Source organism: Camelus dromedarius, chromosome 24, assembly GCF_036321535.1.
Source record: "Camelus dromedarius isolate mCamDro1 chromosome 24, mCamDro1.pat, whole genome shotgun sequence".
Lineage (NCBI taxonomy): Eukaryota > Metazoa > Chordata > Mammalia > Artiodactyla > Camelidae > Camelus > Camelus dromedarius.
Window position 1 is genome coordinate 8,772,650 of NC_087459.1, and position 12,108 is coordinate 8,784,757.

The 12,108-nt window shown below is 51.3% G+C and overlaps 1 protein-coding gene across 12 annotated transcripts in view; it reads right to left on the reverse strand.

Annotated features, from left to right (window-relative positions):
- ABCA3 (ATP binding cassette subfamily A member 3) overlaps positions 1-12,108 on the reverse strand; it is a 43,981-nt gene that overhangs the window by 26,699 nt on the left and 5,174 nt on the right. For 4 of the 12 annotated variants that reach the window (XM_064478349.1, XM_064478348.1, XM_031447634.2 and 1 more), the window contains exons 2-10: positions 10,285-10,490; positions 9,127-9,318; positions 8,174-8,232; positions 7,762-8,026; positions 6,684-6,886; positions 5,814-5,979; positions 2,966-3,225; positions 759-875; positions 339-459 (exon numbers count right to left, since the gene is read on the reverse strand). In XM_064478349.1, the coding sequence (XP_064334419.1) occupies positions 339-459; positions 759-875; positions 2,966-3,225; positions 5,814-5,979; positions 6,684-6,886; positions 7,762-8,026; positions 8,174-8,227 (1,186 nt within the window). In that variant the 5' untranslated portion in view covers positions 8,228-8,232; positions 9,127-9,318; positions 10,285-10,490. Of the gene's footprint in view, positions 1-338; positions 460-758; positions 876-2,965; positions 3,226-5,813; positions 5,980-6,683; positions 6,887-7,761; positions 8,027-8,173; positions 8,303-9,126; positions 9,319-9,938; positions 10,071-10,284; positions 10,491-11,049; positions 11,179-12,108 lie in introns of those variants that run through there. The other 8 variants (XM_031447628.2, XM_031447629.2, XM_031447631.2 and 5 more) reach the window with 8 other exon arrangements.

The window sequence follows — 12,108 nt, forward strand, 5'->3', positions numbered from 1 at the left end:
AAGTGCCTAGGGAAAATACCGATCCATGGAGAATTTTGTCTGCAGCTAAAACAGTATTTAGGAGTGAGGGCAAAAGAGAGACAACTTTGGACACACAAAGTTGATGAGAGTGAACCACTTAGCGAGCTTCACTGAGAGAGCTGTTCAGGGATGTACTTCAACACCCAGAAAATTGAATCTAAAGGAAGGCACAGAGTCAAGAAAACCTCAGTCTCTGAGTTATTTCTGCTCAGGTGCCCGTTGACCCCTTAACCTTACTCATCTCCCTAAAGAATCTGCTGGTCTTCTGAGACATGGGTCACCCACAGTCCATGCTCCCAGAGGGCAGGACAACTCACCTTTACTGAAGAAGGTGCTGACCATGAAGCTGAAGGAGATGGAGGAGATGGCAAAGCAGGCCAGGAAGACCAGCACCAGCGAGGGGTCACTGTGTGCCAGCACCGCCACGTCTTTCTTCACCTGTGCGTGACCCATCCCAGGGGTCAGCACGGGCAGGGTGGCAGGGGAGGTAGAGGCAAAACCAGGGAGAGTCTTAAACGTTCCCAGCCATCAGTGAGACTGGTACAGATGGGAGAAGGGGCTACGCTTGAGTGAGTGAGAAAGCCACTGTCCCTTTCTACCCAAAGGGCAGACTCCCCCCAAATCTGTAAATGCAGAGTCTTAAGGGTCTCCCTGGGGTGCCACAGCTGCCTCTGGCCCTCCCACCAACTTGAACACTTTGCTTTTCATATCATAGCCCCTTTTGAAGTCACACATACCTTGACACAGAAGAGCAGGGTCATGAAGGAGACAACGATGAGGAGGAAGAGGAAGAAGAGGAGGAACCAGGCGGTCCAGTGCAGCCAGCCGCTGAGCCCCATCATGCGCATGTACTCCTGGGGGAGGGGGCACATGCTCCACTGCCTGCCCGCCCCGCCCTGGACCCTCCCTCACCCCGACTCTCCTTAGAGCCTCGGCACATGTGCGTGTCTGTGTGTGTGCCCGAGTGGCATGTGGGCCAGTAGGAGGGCAGTGGGACACCTGGGCCCTAGACCAGGCGTGGGAACAGTAAAGAATTGCTGGCCAGAGGCAAGGATGTGGCCCACTCTGTATCAGCCGTGGACCTTGGGTGTTAGGAATCTCACCCTCTTCCTACCTCTCCCAGGCTTAAATGCCACCTCCGGGATGCCCTCCCTGCTCTGCAGCCAGGATTAGCCCACCTTCCCCCAATCTAGGTGCTCCCTCGCCCCCCCAGTGGAGCGTGGAGCAAAGGCTTTGCCTATCTCCTCTCTGGGCCGCCAGGGAGGGCGCTACGGTCCCACACTTAGGCCCTGGAAGTGCTGGGCGCGCCCGGCCTCCCTGTGGACTACGCTCATGAATCCCTCAGCAGCAGCCTCAGCTCCCGCCCTGTGCTTCCCAGTCCTCTCTGGGTCCCTTGCACTGCCCCCAGGAAGCTGTGCGGTGTGGCTGATGTGACCACTGGTGCTGGGGTTCTGGGTCAGGAGAGCGGAGCCCTCGCTGCCTGGTAGAGACCCTGTGAGTTAAACCACACTAAAGGTAACAGCCTTCCTATGACACGTGGTCCCAGGGCAGTTCAAGGACTAATGGCAGAAGGCCTCAGAAGCCAGAGGCACTGCCTCACCTCCTGTGCTCTGAAATGGAGGGGTCCAGACTTTTCTTGTGAGGGGCACCCCCTGCGGGAAGGATGGGAACTCGGTGATGCCGGGACAAGCCTTCCACACAGGTCTAAACCTGCGCAATCCAATACTGCGGCCACTGGCTACGCATGGCTATTTCAGCTGAAATTAATTAAAATTAAAAATTCAGTTCCTCAGTCCCGGCAGCCACAAGTGCCCAGTGGGACCATTGAGGACAGCAGACCCTGCCCATGCACGACCTCGGAACGTTCCAGCCGACAATACTGGTCTCGGGGAGGGGACTAGGGCTGATTAAGTGTCTCTCACAGGCCAGGCACCTAGCTAGGCTGATTTTCCAACTTCTTCTGCATAATTTCAAACTGCCAGAAAAATGGGAAGATCAATACAGTGGCCACTGGTACACCCCTCACTTAGGCTCAACCATCATGGAATGTTTCATCTATGTATCTGCAGACGTGCGCATACACAAACTTTCTTCCTGCACCATTTCCTCATCCACTGCTAACCACTTCAGTGTCGCATTGTTTCATTAAAGTTATTAAGGTGTCCAAGCAGACAGTATCCACCTCATCAGCTCTCCCAGCCTCTCGTCTGGAGCAATTTAAAAGCTCCAATAACCACAGATTTGGCACCACTGAGAATACTATAAATGTCTTTTTCTGGCATTACAGACATTGCCAAAGGAAAAACTGCATATAAATTTTAGATGATTTTGGCAGTGTTGATGATGTGAGGTTACAGGGGACACTATTCATTCAGAGCACCCAATTAAGTCAGTGAGATTCCTTCAGAGTGGCGCTTCTTGGGCTTCCTAATTCCCCACGACACTGGGCCCAGCAGCCTAGAACTTCAGTCCTCTTTGATCTATATGCAAAATTAGTTAGCTTCCCACCGGCCGTCCAGTTAAACATTGTCTCGTGTTGACCGACTGTCTGGAGTGGCTCAGTTCAACAGAAACAGAACGTGAGCCACACGTATAACTCAGAACTTCAGTAGCCACATCAGAAAAGTTTAAAGGAACAAGCGAAATTAGTTTCAGCGATGTTTTCTACTCAACCCAGTACATCCAAAACACTGTCTTCTCAATGTTCAGTCCTCAGTATACTGCACACGGAATACAGTGCTTTATCGGTGTTTTAAAATGTGGGTAGATCAGGCTTGACTACAGAGAAGCCTGAGACAGGCATCAGCCCCATGCCCACCTGTTCTTGTGGCCCTGGTACCCGGGAGCCAACCCCGCCTGACGACAGGATGCAGGACACAACCACCCTGCAGCCACACTGTGCCTGGACCCAAGATGTCTCAAAGCCCAATACACCCCGGGGTACCTTCAGTTTCCTCTCCTTCTCCTGCACGACAGCCCGGATAATGGTGAGCGAGGTGTAAGTGAAGCTCAGCATGAGCAGCAGGGGAAGCTGGTACTGGATGGCGACCAGGAAGGGATCCGAGATGAAAGGCGGGTAGGGGAACCTCTTGGCGATCACGGTGAGCTTCTCGAACAGCTGGCGCGTGGAGGTGTTCGCGTGGTACTGCATGATGGCTCTGTCCACAGCGTGCTGCATGGCCAGGAAGCCCTCTCGGATATACCCTGGGTGCAGGAGCAGAGGACACGCCGGCACGTGGGGTCACCTCGCGAGTGCTGGTGCTCAGAGCGCCATAGGCACTGAGCTGTGCGAGGGTCTCCCTGGTGAATGAGGCCACGGAGCGACATTGCCTGATGCCCCAAGGTTTCCTGCAGTTTTTAGTTTGTAGGGGCTGCCCTCACTCTTTGGCTCGGGGCCCCTCTCTCCACTTTCCAAGCCAGCTGAGCAGCATCTCTCTGACCCTGCCTCCATCAGCACATTTTTCTCTGACACTCTCTCCTGCCTCCCTTGTCCACTTTGAAGGACCTGTGTGATTCCATCGGGCCTACTGGGATAATCAATGCCAGTCTTGCCACCTTGAGGCCAGCTGATTAGCAAATTTAATTCCATCCATCCTCAAGTTACCAACTCAAAGGGAGGCAGGAACCACAGCCCAAAGGCCACTGCTACTGACCTTTGTGATACTTTGTGGCCTCTCTCTGCTGGCCCTTTCTGACTCCCCAAAGTTGTTTGTGATAATATGTCTCAAGTGAAAACGGCCTGGGAGCACATGGTATTCCAGTCCAGAGCTAGGCTTGGGAGAGACTGAGCCCACAAAAGGAGTGGGCGCAGCCTTAGGAGAGAAAAGGGCAGCCTGAGTCCCTGAGGCTGGAGCCCAGGGGACAGAGTGGAGGTGTGGGGTGCAGGTCTGGGTGGCCTGGGCACCCTCATTCCTCAAACAGTGACATGTAAAACAGCTAATGTCTTCTAACATGGAACTAGTAGCTGCCAGTGTTCCAGCCTCTAAACAAGAAAAGCAATTTTATGCCAACCACACTCCTAACCCGAGGGGGCCATCTGTGCACTGCTATCACCTCCTTTAAGTGCAAGTCTTTTTAGGCTTGTGATAACAGCAGGTGCTCAGTCAACATCACCCACTGTCGTGCTCATCTTCACAACGACCCTGCAGAGTATTGAATGATATCAGACAGACAGGGCCACTGAGGCCCAGGGAGTTGGGCCACACAGGGGGAGTGGGCAAAGCTGAGATGGGACCCTGGTCTCTTTGGATTCAAAGCCAGTGTCTTTTTCACATCACACCACCTCCCCCACGAAACAGCTTGCCTGCTCCTTGCCCAACGTTGTTCTTCCACAAGGCTTTGCCATGCCGCCACGGGGTCTCACCACACTTCTGTGGCTGCTCACTGCTGAGGCAAAGCCACCCTCTAAATCAATCATGTCCCACTGCTGAAATTGTTATGATCGTGGCTAATGCTACAGTGAACATCTTTGTGCATGTGGGTTTTCTCCTTCTTTCAGACTATTCCCAGGGCTCAATTTTTAACAGGGGAACAGGGGTCTGAGGTGTGGACATTTGTGGGTGGGCGTGGGGAGAACACTGGCCTAATTCACTGAGTGGCTGCTGCGTGCCAGGTTCACGTCCTTTCCGCATCTCTTGGGGACTCCATATTTTTCTAACTGATTTGGAATAAGGAGTCCTTTATAAAACAGAAGATATTTACCCTTTGTCATTTGCCGAAATGCTTTCCCCAGTCTCTTATTTGCTTTTAGAATGGGTGTTAAACGTCTTCTTTTTTTAGCAAATTTCAAGTTTGTACGTAGTGAAATCGGTCCCTCTTCTCCCTTGAGAACATTTTTCTCTGCTACTTCCAAGCTTAGGAAATTGCCCCATAAACAAGAGGGACCGCCTAGCCCCCGGGTCACAGTGTTTCCTGGTGCTGGCCACTGGCAGTGCGTGTGATAGCTGATGCGGCTTCTCCTTACCCCCCTGATGGTGACCTGTCCAGGGCCTCAACTGGGGCCTTGCACATGTCACCTTGCCTTGCTCATCTTTGCTCCTCTTTTGGATTTAAAAACCCTTCCCTGGAACATTCATCTGGTGACGGGTCCTGACACTGGACATGCATCTCTAAATGCTGGCTGCCTCCTGCCCTCCCGATGCTCTATTTAGGGAATTCTTGGGACTTCTCATCAAAACCTATAACAAGTTCTGTCTCTTACAGACCCAGGAATTCTGTAGTCTCTGCAACACCCTGGATGCTGCCTGGAACCTGCAGCTGCATGTAGTCCTGAGTCCCAGTTACTCAGTTCCAAGGTGGGACCATGCTTCAGAGGAGATAAATAAGCCAGCTGCCTGACCAAGTGACATGGGACAGACCGACACACACACCTACGGTACAACAAGCCGAGATCTGACTTCCACAGACATTCCACTGACTCAATGAAACTATGGACAGTTACACAAGGACCACAGTGCTTACAAAGCCTAGAGAACTGCACAGAGAGGGGCAAAGAGAGAAGGGAAATGTAAAACCAAGCTCAAAATATCCAATGCAAATTGAAGCTCCTTAAACCTTGAAATATAAATGTTTCATTCAAGAACGCATGTCTCCTGGGAAATAGGGAGACAAAAGATTACTTTAGCCTTTCAGAAGCCACTTTTACTGCATGTTTTCTTCCTTCTCCTACAAAGAATAAGATCAAATATTCCTAAAAAGTATTCCTTCAAGGAAACACAAGGTGGGTCCCCCCATGTGATGATCACCAGCCAGCACCCCAGGGAGGGAAGGCGGCCCCGACAAGCGCTTCTCACCAGGTTCTCCACCATCAGCAGACGTGGGCTCCCTTGGTCCTGGGTTTGGGAAAAGTGGGAAAAGGGAAGTGGTGTGCCATCCTTCTGTCTCTTTCAGGAAAAAGGAGCCTGTTTGGGTCCACATGTAATTTCTTCGTGTGTAACTGAACCGTAAGTGATATTTCACCTACAGAGACAAAGACAGAACCAACTGCTCTGATCAATCTAGACAGAGGAGCAAACATGTGTGTTCAGGGAGAGGGAGTCTGGGGGACTGTCATTACCATGAACTCACCACCCCCAGCCGACCCCCAATACCTGGGTTCCAGAAGGTCGGGGCGAGTGGTCCCACTGGGGAACAGGGGGCCTGCGGGTCTCTTCACCAGCTTTTTCTGTTATCTACCAACGTGGACTTCATGCAAGATTTGTCACTGCTAACGCCAGGGCAGGGCCACCATCATAATGCTGGGGGACTCGACAGTTTCCCTGTCTTAATGCCACTGAGGCAAGCAGAGAGCTTTCTTTTTGTTTGTTTAAATATGTAACTGAAATTCTAATGCCACATTGGGCTTACGTCCCAAGTATCTGCTACTTTCCTACTTGTCCTATTTGACCCCGTCCAAGGGAACCAGTAATGCCTTTTATAAAGTGATGGGACAAAAAAGGGGCCTCTGGTGATGGTCTATGGCCACCTTCCTCAGGCAGGCAAGGTTTCCAAAATGCTCTGGCCCAGTGGGTCAAGTGCCACCAGGGCTCCCTCTGTGGGGCTGAGACGGTGGTTCTGGCTCCACAGGGAAAGTCGGGGACTTGCTCTAGACAGGCAGAGCACCTTTGGAAGGTGGATTGGTTCATGGGGGAGGAAGCTTGGCTTTGTGGGGCTGGGGTCCTCACCGCCAGTGGCAGGGGGTCCCTGCTGTGGTTGAAGGTGTGCTCGAACACCACGGCGGCCAGCACGTTGGAAGAGCGGTTGTCATACTTTATGTAGTCCTCAAAGTTCTTCTCCGAGGGAAAGCCGTGCACTGTGGGGAGCATGGGTGCCGAGAGATGTCCAATTGTCCGCTCTGCTTGGAAGAGCTGGACCTTCAGATCAGGGACTAAAACACATGAGTTTCTTGGGCTTTGTAAATCTTTACCAAGATTTGAGGAGGTTTCTGGTTTTGGCAGAGATGGGCTGCAGTGAAGACTGGCAGAACCTCGCCATCAAGGCCAGCCCTGGGCTTCTGGAATTTGAGAGCTAGAGCAGGGCTGGCAGCAATGCTGAGTCCGTAAGTGGCCCCCTCCATGTGGGTGGCCACCACCCACCGGGCTCTGCAGCCTGCGTCAGTCTCCCGCTCTCATAACCATAACAGCGTGCTTAAAAAATTCAAGTGGGCACTAACAGATACTTCAGCGATTTCTCTGTCACCCAGACCCCATTTCACACAAAGGGTTTTACTACAATCACTTAGTGAGGGACCAGGGGTCTTCCCCTAAGTGTTTGCTCCCCTGAATTAAACAGGCCACAGGAGGTTATGTGCCAAAATCAAGAGGGAGAGAAAAAGGGATAATATTTTATATTCTGAAAGCAAAGACCTAGTGAAGACAACTGGCACTTTTACTGGGAATGTCCCTCAATAGGCTTCCTGTTGACTCTGGTTAGGGCTGTCCTCCCAAAACCACATCCGGGAAAAGGTTCTTGGCACTGTGCACCCCAACACACCTTGCCCAGGTAGTTAAAGAGCTCTGCTGGGGTACGTGGACGGCCATTTCTACTCTGAGGAGTCACAGTCTGGTGCTGCTAAACTGTCATGCACGTTACTCCACATGGCCCTCACAACCCTGGCCCTTGTTTTATAACGAGACACGTCACAGAGCCGAGGGATTCGCCCAGCAATGCGGCCAATGAAAGGAGAGACTGTGTCTGGCCACGGCGCCCCACTTGGCTGGTCCCTGCCTCTCTGGCCCTGAGCCCCACAGCGACATCACCTACCTCTCATGTTGATCACCAGCATCCTCCTCACCGTCTCCGTGATGGTCTTCACAGCATCACTCTGGGATGGGACATAGGCCAGCTCCCAGGTGTCTCCTGGAGGAGGGAAGCTGAAGAACAGGGGCAGCTCCCGGATGGACTGGCCGGGGTAGACGGTGGCATTGGGCACATTCTCCGACTGGATCTTCAGGCGAAGCCAAATCAGGATCCCAGAGAACAGTAAGGGCAGGAAGAGTTCCAAGACGGTCACCAGGACCTTCCGTTTCTGAAGAGAAATGGAGACCACATGCGGATGAGCGAGAGGCAGAGGCGAGGGGCTCACAGAGCCCCCTCCCGCGGACTCCCCCTCCTCCAGGTTCCTCTCCTGCCCCGAGCCCCCAACTCCATGGCGCCCCGCTGGGGTCAGACCCACCTGCAAAGTGTAGTTCTTCCAGAGCAGGAGTGCCAGCTGCCTAAGTGCTGCCATCCTTGCTGGAGGGGGCGTGATTTGTGGACCAAAGACAGAAAGTTAGAGTTTTGGTGAAACGTGAATCCTGAGTGTCTGGGGAAGGCGGGGAAAGTGGGGAAGAGTCAGTTTTGAGACACAAGGCTTATTCTCTGTGTTTCTCCTCCCTTCCTCTTGTCCCACCCCAACTCAAAACAGCACGCGGGAGGGAGAGGCGCCACTTCTGCTCCGTATGCTTAGAGAATGTACACTCTTAGGAAGCTGACTTCATTTCTTCTCAACAGGTAAGATCAATGGTAGGGCTTGTATAAGCAACGTGACCGCTGGAGTGGTCGTCATCTGATGAATGCTATTCAGACGGTCTCCACAGTTCGTATGAATGTGCTGTTTCTTAGAAAAATATTCAGACTGATGGGATTCCCCTTTCTGACTGGTTTTACCCTCCACCATCACAGAACAGCAAAAGGAAACTCAGCTTAGTGTCCTGGCTGCAGGGTGATTTCTAAGACCTGGGGAGTGCTGTGGGGGAGCAGGGGGAGAGTTTGGAATGGGGGCCCTCAGTGGTCTTGACCCAGAAGCAGACACTGCAGGCGGACACATGAGTGGTAAGATGGTGTGTATTCTCTTGCCTTGAACCCTAAGGACCAGTTTTTCCTGCTTTAACTGTGAGCAGTGGTCTGTGAGCTTCCACATGAGACTGGTCATTTTCCTCCAGAGAAAATCTACTCTGTCATGTATGAATGTTACATTTAAATCTGGCACACAGAGTTGGGAAAATCGGCTAGAGATTATCAGACACGGTGATGGCAGAAATAAGAACAGAGGTTTATAAAGGTCTCCCTCAATTTAGGGAAATTTATTTCATGAGATTTCAAGTGTGAGAAGCAGAGAACCCAGCCCAGAGTTCATCAGACACTAACCTGTAGAGAAGGAAGGGGTTTGAGTCAGCTCAGTAAGACCCCGGGACGCCCACGACACAGAAGCACCACATTCTGGAATCTGTGGGCGTGAAGGCCAAGGCTTGGATCGCAGGTGGGCAGTGAGGGCAGCAGAAGAGTGAAGGCCCCAGAGATGCAGGTGGAGTGGAGAGGAGCCCTCTACAACTCACAGTCCTTCAAGTGGGGAGAAGTAGCCATGACTCACAGGGGAGGAGTTCTGAATCAGCACCACATTCAGGCCGATACTAACCCAACACCATTTACCAGGCAGGTTAGGACTGTGCGGAAGGCTCAGACAGACGGCTGGTAAAGCATTTGTTAGTTACTGCGCTCTAACGCTGCAGCCCGAAGAGCCCAGCTCGAGACCCAGTGCACACAAAGCAAGAGTTTTTTTTCTTCTCCTGAAACAGCCAGTTTTACTTTTGGCTTCAGTTGGTTGAAGCTCATTCCCAGTAAAGATCATATTTAAATTAAACTCTTGCTTTAAAAAAAAAAAAGTGCCTGTCCATATTTGTCTAATAGTAGTTCCTCAAAATTTATGCTTTAAAGGGTAGTCAGTAAATATCTGTAGAAAACACAATTGCAACAAATTATTTACAAATCAATTTAAAATGTGGCTTTTAATTAACCACATGGTTAAGATGTGAGGTGATTAAAGATAAAATAGTATGAAGTGCTATTAAGTGACAACTTAATAAATTATCCAAATTCTTTTAAAATCAGCAGGATAGAAAACCTGTCTTAAAATCAGTCATAGACAGTTAATAAAAGAGCAGTCGTGAAATGTTACCCACAAGGGATTGTGGTTTATGAAAATTTTCAAGAAGTGGTGTAGGCTGAGAAGGGAAACCAGTCTCCGGCCGGGGCCGATCATCCCCATAGTGGGCTGACGGGCGTCTGGTTTGGCCAAGATGAACTTTCTCCCACTACCAAGAGGGGAATAGAAAAAGGTCACAATTCAAAGAAGCCTTCTTGTCAGAGAAGTTGCTAACTTCCTTTTCTGGAAAAGTCTGGCCAAGAAATGACACATCCCCAGGCTTAATCCCATCTCTTGAGGCCCCGGTGGGTTGGGAGGGCATAAAGACAGACCGTCCACCTTCCCAGGAGGACAACACTAGACGGTAGCATCTGGGAACTGACCTGAGTCCTGAGAGAGGCTCCTGGCTGAGGTCCTCCTCTGGGGCTATGAGAGGACCGGCTGGGAGGAGGCGGCCCTGCACAGAGGGCTCTGGGGTGGGGCCAGCAGGCCTCTGGAGTGCGGCGGGGTGACCTTGGGGTTCTGGAGCACTGACGCCTCTGGGGACATCAGGAGGGGCCTAGGGCTCGCTGGCATGACTCTCCGGCACCTTTGGGCAAATGGAGGGCGCTAGAGCATAGTTTAAACAATATTCATAAAACACCCCTCCCCAAGTTAGAAAGTCAAAGTGCAAGACAGATCACAGGCACGTTACTTAAACAGAACCAAGTCCAATACCAAAGAACTATATGGATTTAGGAAAACACAGCCCACTGGGATGGTTCTTTCTTCTCTCCTGGTACAATAAACCATAAAAGGCTTTTATTTTATATACTTTTACACTTATAGAGCCTCCTAGTCCAGCCCTGGCTTCTGGTATCATCACCCTTTCATAGACTAAGAAACCAGGAGGAAGCACTTGGCCCAGGATCACACAGCAAGAACGCCACAGAGCCAGGATCCGAACCTCTCAGTCTGTGTTTTCACCATGGCCCCCCTACATCCTTGTGTGTCCCAAAGCAGGAAACATCTTTATCAAACTTGTAGATATTTCTTCCAGAACATAACATTAGAAATCAAAAAGAAAAAATATCCCCTGAGCCCCACCACCTTAATAGACATGTTACGGGTTTCTGTCTCCCCAAAGCACCCAGCCCGTTGCTCTGCACCTTCCAGGCTTCATCTGAAGTCTCACTGAACGGCATACCAGCATCTGCTCTGTTTGAGCAAAAAAGGAAGGTCAAGGAGGAGAATCCCCGAATTACAAAATCTAGGAAGCTTTCTGGTTACAAAAGCCAATGTACACGAGAAAAGGAAGTTCAAGTTCCCTCCCCACCCCACTTGACACCGCGGCACTCCGAGTCCCCCAGAAGTGGCAGGGGCTGCAGTCCAGAATCAGCCCCGGCACGGTCCACTCCAAGGCCACTGCTCTGGCTCCGGCCACTTGCAAGGCCCCACAAGAGCGTCTGAGGACTTCCCACAGAGACTCACTTCCCTCCTCCCGGGACAGAGCCAGGAAGGGAAGGGAAAGCTGTTTTTACCACTGAAAGGCTTGTTTGCTTACTGTTAAAATATTAAACGTTACACAAGTCATTGAGTATCTCAATGTTTACTTTTTCAGGCAAGCAATTGAGCTGGTCCAGAGTGAGTGTATACTAGGGGCTGCTGATTTCTGAGAACTCTCTCAAAGAAGGCACACAGGATTCCTCTGAAGATGGTTGTTTCAGTTTGGGAGCACTGTGCCGGGCAGGCTGACGCTCAGCAGTGCTCACTGCATGTTGAGAGGTCCCGATCCCCACCCTATCTCTGCCCCACTTCCTTATTTGGGGATTTTCCTCATTATGGGCTTGAATACATCTTCCAGGTTCTATGTGCCCATGCAGAGGACTTTTAAAAAATTTCTGTACATACAGAACAGAATGGTGATAATACTTCTAGAGAGGTCACTGCCGAGTGGACCTCCGGACCAACAAGCAGAGGTGGACAGGGCCCTAGGCAAGGCACATGCTGTTATGTCACGTGTTCTGTCACATTCCGGGTTCAGGGCATCTCTTTCCACGGACGCCTAAGTCTGCACAGGCCTGGAGGAAGGCATGGGTAGGAGTTAGGGAGTCTCAGCAAAGCCACAGGCAGACATCCTGCTGTCACATAGGGAGCAGACAACCATGGCTCTACCCTCCTTACCAGAGGTGTGGAATAGGGATGGCTTTGTTGGTGGCACTGGCCAG